Source organism: Microtus ochrogaster, assembly GCF_000317375.1.
Source record: "Microtus ochrogaster isolate Prairie Vole_2 chromosome 14 unlocalized genomic scaffold, MicOch1.0 chr14_random_2, whole genome shotgun sequence".
Lineage (NCBI taxonomy): Eukaryota > Metazoa > Chordata > Mammalia > Rodentia > Cricetidae > Microtus > Microtus ochrogaster.
In genome coordinates this window covers 15,407,086-15,414,770 of record NW_004949097.1, presented here as the reverse complement: position 1 = coordinate 15,414,770, position 7,685 = coordinate 15,407,086, and the positions used below count along the sequence as shown (strand labels likewise).

Here is a 7,685-nt window from a genome sequence, read left to right as displayed (position 1 = left end):
GTGAGCCACCATGTGGTTGCTGGGAATTGAACTCAGGACCTTTGGAAGAGCAGGCAATGCTCTTAACCACTGAGCCATCTCTCCAGCCCCCCCAGTTCTAAATTCTAACTACACAGTGAGAGCTTATTTCAGAACAAACAAACTAAACCCTACCCACAAAAAACCATTAAACATGCAAGAACGTGGAGGAATCTCAGAGTAATTATGCTTAATGAAAGAAGCCAGATGAAACATAAAAATGTATGTTTATGACTTTATTTGTATGGAATTCTAGAAAAGGTCACCACTATACTGCCAGGTGAGGTAACTAATTCAGGAGGGCCTTGAGGGATTTGCTGGGTGTTAAAAATGCTTTAAAATTGTGGTCCTATTGGTGATTGCATGACTTTGCATTTGTTAAAGCTATGAGCTTGAAATGGGTAAAAAGTTGTTTGTAATACTTCAGAGATGACTAAAATATAGCCATGGTGGTACAAACCTGTAATTCCAGAATTTAGGAAGCTGAGGCAGGAGAATTGCTTTGAGTTTGAGGTCAGCTTGGGCTACAAAGTGAGACCCTGTTTAAAAGAAAAAGAAAAAAGGCTGATTAAAAAGAATCAGGCTGGGTGGTGGTGGTACACATGTTTAATCTCAATTCCCAGGATACAAAGGCAGGCAGCGATCTCTGAGTTTGAGGACAACCTAGTCTACAGAGTGAGTTCCAGGACAGCCAGGACTATATGGAGAAACCCTCAGGAAAAATAAAACTGAACAAGTCAGTGTTCTAACATGCCAATGAACAATAGGCACAGGCCATGATTGTTTTGCCTGGTTTGGAATTGTTTTTTTTTTCTTTCTTCAGACTTGTAAATAATTTGCAACTTTGACATTACTTTTACAATTTTCAAAAAACTATTTAGTGCCAGTTAGGAGTGGCATACAACATAACTTGAGTGAAATCTAATGAAGGAATTTTGTAATTTTTAAAAGTGCTTAAGCCAGTTCTGACGGCTCAGATCCCAGCCTCTGGAGGGTGGGAGGTGGCCAGGGTAGGAGAATAACCCATTTTAGACTGCCTGGGCTATTTAGTGAGAGTTGGTTTCCATATAACCAAACAAATAGACCAACAATAAAAACGAGAGTGTTAAAAGATAAGGTTTCCTATTGGTTAGTTATGGTGGAGGAACTAGCTTTTGTTTATACAAGTCCTTAATTAATGGTCAACACAGAGTAGTTACTAGTTATAATATCTTGGAGGTAGATAGGAAAAATGTTTCAATTCAGGAAATATGTGCTTTTGACACTCTCCTTGTTTAGCTTCTTTGATTTTTCGTCATTTTTCAAATGATAAAAATGGAGACTCAGAGAAACTTCAGTTATTTGTTAACTATCTAGTGTCATCATTACTGTCTGTATTGATTCAGCATGAATTGTAAAGATGAATTACTCTTATTTTGCTGGCACAGACAATTCAAATGTCTCTCCCCGCCATCCACTCTTGTGGTGGCTGACAGTAAGCAGGATAACATTGAGATTCTTGTTTGCCATAATTTTCAGTGAACTCTTAGGTTATATGCTAAGTCTTAATCCCTCTTTTTTAGACAAACACGTGAAAGATCTTCTGTCTAAACTGCTGAACTCAGGGTATTTTGAAAATGTCCCAGTTCTCAAAAATTCTAAGGAAAAAGAGGACGAAATGGTAATACAATCAGAAAAGAAGAAACAGTTACTGAAGACTGAATCCATCAAAGAGTCAGGTTTGTTGTAATCTTTGAAGTTCTTTAGCTAGCTGTATATTTTCATTTTGGGGGGACAGGATATAACTGTGTAGCCTGGACTGGCTGGACTTACTGTGTACAGCAGGCTAGTCTTGAACTTGGATGATTGACCTTCTTCTGAGTGCTGAAATAAATAGGATTGTACCAGGACTCCTGTTTTGTTTTTAAATTTTTGCTTAGCATACAAAGAAATGGGGTACATTATGACAGTTTCATTTTCATACATACATCATAATACTTTGTTTTTAATAGTGCTTGTACTCCCTCTTGATGGTGCCTTTCTGCTTTCATGACATATTCCATTATAAAGGTTGCATTTTTTTTTTCTTTTAGTTTTTTAAGTTTTTCCGAGACAGGGTTTCTCTGTAGCTTTGGAGCCTGTCCTGGCACTAGCTCTTGTAGACCAGGCTGGCCTCGAACTTACAGAGATCCGCCTGCCTCTGCCTCCCTAGTGCTGGGATTAAAGGCGTGCGCCACCACCGCCTGGCCTAAAGGTTGCATTTCTTACTGCCACCACCTCCTGGCTGAAATCTATTTCTTGCTTAGCCATTTATTTCCTTTGTTCCCTTTTTTAAAATTAAGAAATATTGCCTGGGCGGTGGCGGTGCACACTTTAAGCCCAACACTCTGGAGGCTCTATGAGTTCGAGGCCAGCCTGGTCTACAAAGTGAGTTCCAGGACCGGCTCCAAAGCTACACAGAGAAATCTTGTCTTGAAAAACCAAAAAAAAAAGAAGAAATAAAAAAAAAGTTTTTATTTGACAGGGTCTCATGTATGTATCCCAGGCTGGCCTTACTTAAATTTACTGTGTAATGTAGGATGACCTTGAACTTCTCAGTTCTACTACCTCTGTCTCCCCACCTCCGGGCGATGGTGGCGCACGCCTTTAATCCCAGCACTCGGGAGGCAGAGGCAGGCGGATCTCTGTGAGTTCGAGACCAGCCTGGTCTACAGAGCGAGTTCCAGGACAGGCTCCAAAGCCACAGAGAAACCCTGTCTCGAAAAACCAAAAAAAAAAAAAAAAAAAAAAGTTTGTACTCCTATGACTAGTTTATGCTGTATTAAGACCCATGCCTGGGAACCCATGCTGGTGTATGCTAGGCAGAAGCAACCAGCTGAGATGCCTCCCTAGTCCTGCTTCACCTTAGTGCCAAGTTCAGTGCTTCTGTGTCTCCCTCTCACACCTCTCTTGACTGTAGTATGGTTTGGTGGAGGCTCTGTTTCAAACTGGGATTACTGATTGGTCCTTGTACACCTTAACTGTAATTGCAGTTTTAGTAAGGCTATTTGTGGGTGGAAGATTTATTATAATTAGGAATAAAATTTTAAAACCAGGTTGTGTTGACACATGCATTTAAATGCATTGCTTAAGAGGCAGAGACAGGTGGATCTCTGAGTTTGAGGCCAGCCTGGTCTGCAGAGTGAGTTCCAGGACAGCCAGGGGTACACAGAGAAACATGGTCTTGAAAAAACAAAAAACAAAAATTTTTTTTAACATCCAGTACAGAATATGATGGTCCACACTTGAATCCTAGCATTCAGGAGCCTGAGGCAGGAATATTGAGAGTTTGAGGCCAGGCTGGACTACATAATGAGACCCCATCCTTTTTTTTTTTTTTTTTTGGTTTTTCAAGACAGGGTTTCTCTGGTTTTGGAGCCTGTCCTGGAACTAGCTCTGTAGACCAGGCTGGTCTCGAACTCACAGAGATCCGCCTGCCTCTGCCTCCTGAGTGCTGGGATTAAAGGTGTGTGCCACCACCGCCCGGCAAGACCCCATCCTTAAAGACATGAATTTTTACTGGATTTAGTGGTGCACACCTTTGATCCCAGCGGCAGAGACAGGAATAAAATTTTATTCCTAATTATAATAAATCTCTGAGAGTTTGAGGACAGCTTGGACTACATAGTGAGTTCCTGGACAGCCAGGGCTACACAGAGAAACTTTGTTATTAAAAAGAAAATTAATTAATTAAAAAAAAGCAAAAGAAACTTGGGACTTAAGTAAATATCTCATAAAATACTAACTTCAGTTACAATTATTCTTAGAACCCATTCTCTTTTTTCCTTTCTTTTGTGCTGCGGATCAAACCTCAGGCCTTGTGCATGCTCTGCAAGTGCTCTCCCACTGAGCTACATCTCTGACCAATAAACAGTAGCTGGAATAGTCCTGCTGTGAATATATTTAATTGTATTAATTCTTTATTCTCCTGAGTCCTTTGAAATTCATTGCTGGAATGAATTATAGCTATAATCAGGCTAAAAACTTAGAATTTGTATTTATTTATATATTTTTTTATCTTCTCAGAATCTCTTGTGGAACTTGTGCAGCCAAAGATACAACCACAGGAGGTAAGAAGTGAGCAGGTCATTGGCTGAAGTTGTTTACAATTTTCATCTGTTACTGTGGTTTTAGAGTCTGAGACTTGGGCAGACAGACTGAACTTGAATCCTGCCTTGTCGCTTATTAGCTTAGTGTGTGGCTGGATTGTTCTCCTCTGTGTCGTGAAGACTAGGATCATATCTGGTATTACTGTGAGGGTTAAAGGGGCTAGTCTGATGCACAGTATCTAATAGAGTTGAACATTACATTCAAAGTCTATATATTTTAAACCTGAAGCACATTGTTTATTTCTCTGGCTTAGTTTCTGAACAGACGCTATATGACAGAAGTAAATCATTCAAGAAAACAAGAAAACGAGGAACGACCTTGGGAAGCAGATTATGCTAGAAAACCAAATCTCCTCAAATGCTGGAATACGCTTCCTGAATCAGATGGTCCATTGAAGAAGCAGGAGTCCTTGGAATCTTGGGAGTCTTCTGTTAAGTCCCAGGAGGTATCAAAGCCTGTGGTTTCCTTCGATCAGGGGAACCTCCGGTCAACATTGCAGGAAGAGCAGAAGCAACAGATTTCTATGACACCTGTCAGTCACTGGAAGCCAGAAAACCCTACGTCCAGAGTGGGCACCCCTCAAGAGCGGAATATACAGGATACACCAAAGCCATGGGTGGTTCAGCCTCAGAAAGAAAAAGATCCAAAGAAGGTACCTCCTGGATCCTGGACAGTCTCTGTGCAAAGTGAACAGAGCAGGTCCTGGACCACTCCTGTGTGTGGAGAAGGGGATTCAACAAAGCCTCGAACTTCAATGTCCTGGGAAAACAATGCTGAGAACCAGAAACACTCCTCAGCACCACAGTCCCAGACTCCTCTAAAGTCCTGGGGGGAAGCTTCAGCTGACCTGTTACAGAATGACCAGCTCCTGCCCAGGAAGTTAAATGTAAAACTCAAAGATGTGAGTAGATTTCTATGTCTGCCTCATCCTGTTGATGATAAATCTCTCTCTAGGATGTGAGGTTTATAAGAAATGATCCTTGGATAACCTCAGCTACTATTGCTTATTCTTAAATTCTACATTATTTAATATTGCTTATAAAGCAAACATGCCATCACTTTGTTTGCTGAAGACTTCGCTTCAACTTTCACCCCAACTTACTAGTTTTCCTTTAACCACTTGCTTTTTTATTCAGGAATGTTCTGATCAAGTCTTTGGTCATCTAATACTGCGAAGAATCGTTTTGTTTGGAGAGGTCAAAACATTGCTTTGTAAATAAACAAATGCCTATCAGTGCTGCCTTATAGAAAGAATTTTAGAATTATTTGTCTTTTTTTTTCCTTTTCTTTTTTTCTCTTTTTTTGAGACTGTCCTGGAACTTGCTTTGTAGATCAGGCTGGGCTTAAACTCACAGAGGTCTACCTGTCTGCAGAGTACTGAAATTAAAGGTGTGTGCCACCACACCCGGATTTTGTTTTTGTTTTTGAGACAAGATCTCATTATGCAGCTCTGGCTGGCTTGGAGCTCATTATGTAGACCTGTCTGGCTTTAAAACTGATAGAGATCAATCTGTTTCTGCCTCCTAAATGCTGGCACTGGAGACATGTGCCACCACGCCTGGCTTTTTTTCTTTTTCTTCTCTCTTGAAACGCTAAAATTTTTTCTCTCCTTTTCTTTTCTTCAAGTGCTGATATCTTTATTTCTGCCCTTGTAGAAGATTGACAGCCACGCATGATTAATTTATAAATAACATCTAGTAGTAATTGTATGATTGCTGTTTTTGAGGTGCATATTAAAAACTTCATTTTAATATCCCAATAAAGCAGTAAGACAACAAAACTCTAATTTGAGAGTTTGAGGCCAGCCTGGTCTACACATAGCAAGTTCCATGCCAGTTAGTGCTACATACTGAGAGACTGTCTTAAAAAACAAACAGAAGCCGGGCGGTGGTGGCGCATGCCTTTAATCCCAGCACTTGGGAGGCAGAGGCAGGAGGATGTCTATGAGTTCAAGACCAGCCTGCTCTACAAGAGCTAGTTCCAGGACAGGCTCCAAAACCACAGAGAAACCCTGTCTCGAAAAACCAAAAAAAAAAAAAAAAAAGGAAAAAAGAAAAAGAAAAAACAAACAGAAAAGCCGGGCGATGGTGGCGCACGCCTTTAATCCCAGCACTCGGGAGGCAGAGGCAGGAGGATCTCTGTGAGTTCAAGACCAGCCTGCTCTACAAGAGCTAGTTCCAGGACAGGCTCCAAAACCACAGAGAAACCCTGTCTCGAAAAACCAAAAAAAAAAAAAAACTAAAAAAAAAAAAAAACAACCAGAAAACCAAAAAAGCTCACAAGTCCCTCCTAATTTGCAAATCTGCTAGGTATATTTGAACCTTTACCATACTAGAATATTGATCTCATACTATTTATTGAATGGTATTGAAAACTAGAGCTATTTAGTTATAAAGGTCCAAATATCTTGAATTTGTTTTTTTCCTATCTAAATTAGATTGCTTTTCATTTAATTGTTCCATTTTCAAACTGTTTAGCATATTATACAGAGACCCAAATCCTTCTGTTATAAAGGCTTCCCCTTCCTTCCTTCCTTCCTTCCTTCCTTCCTTCCTTCCTTCCTTCCTTCCTTCCTTCCTTTCTTTCTTTCTAATTTATTAGACTTTTAAAAAAATACCAATTCAAGTTCCCACTCCCTCCCCACCTCCCATTCCTTCTACACCCCCTCCTACTTCACCCCCATCTAAGCCTCAGAAAGGGTAAGAAGATTGCCTTGTTGAAGGTCCAAGGTCCTCCCTACTATATCTAGGCTGAGCAAGGTATACATCCAAAGAGAATAGGATCCCAAAAAGTCAGTACATGCAGTAGGGATAAATGCTGGTGCCACTTCCAGTGGCCCCTCAGTCTGCCCCAGCCATGCAACTGTCAAGCACGTTCAGAGGAGCTAGTTTGGTCATATGCTTGTTTCTTCCCAGTCCGGCTGGAGTTGGTGAGCTTCCATTAGCTCAGGTAGACTGTTTCAGTGGGTTTCATCATGGTCTTGACCTGCTTGCTGATATTCTCATTCCTTCCACTCTTCAATTGAACTTTGAGAGCTCAGTCCAGTACTGCTGTGTGGGTCTCTGCCTCTGCCTCGATCAGTTGCTGGATGAAGGCTCTCTTAAATTCCTGCAGTATTGGAACAAGCTCTTGAATTTGTTTTTATGGTACAGGCAGCATTTTGTTGAAGTTTGGGCTCTTTCAGTAACTAAGAGGGCATTCATTTCTCTATGAATATCTAATCTCAGCTATAAAAATATGGCTAAAGGCTGGAAAGATGGTTCAGTGGTTAAGAGCACTCACTGGCTATTCTTCCAGAGGAGACTGTGGTTTGATTCCCAGAACCCTTATGGCAGCTATAACACCTGAATTTCCAGTTCTGGCTATCCCATGCCTTTTACCCTATGTAGGTACCAAGCATGTACGTGCATGCACTCACAGAGACATAAAGATTAAAAAAAAAAAAGCAAGGCCGGGCGGTGGTGGCGAACGCCTTTAATCCCAGCACTCGGGAGGCAGAGGCAGGCGGATCTCTGTGAGTTCGAGGCCAGCCTGGTCTA

At 41.1% G+C, this 7,685-nt stretch overlaps 1 protein-coding gene across 2 annotated transcripts in view; it reads left to right on the top strand.

Annotated features, from left to right (window-relative positions):
* Positions 1-7,685, top strand: part of Caprin2 (caprin family member 2) — a 55,467-nt gene that overhangs the window by 25,599 nt on the left and 22,183 nt on the right. For both annotated transcript variants that reach the window (XM_026787937.1, XM_013352767.2), the window contains exons 7-9: positions 1,581-1,736; positions 4,063-4,106; positions 4,400-5,047. In XM_026787937.1, the coding sequence (XP_026643738.1) occupies positions 1,581-1,736; positions 4,063-4,106; positions 4,400-5,047 (848 nt within the window). The remainder of the gene's footprint in view (positions 1-1,580; positions 1,737-4,062; positions 4,107-4,399; positions 5,048-7,685) is intronic.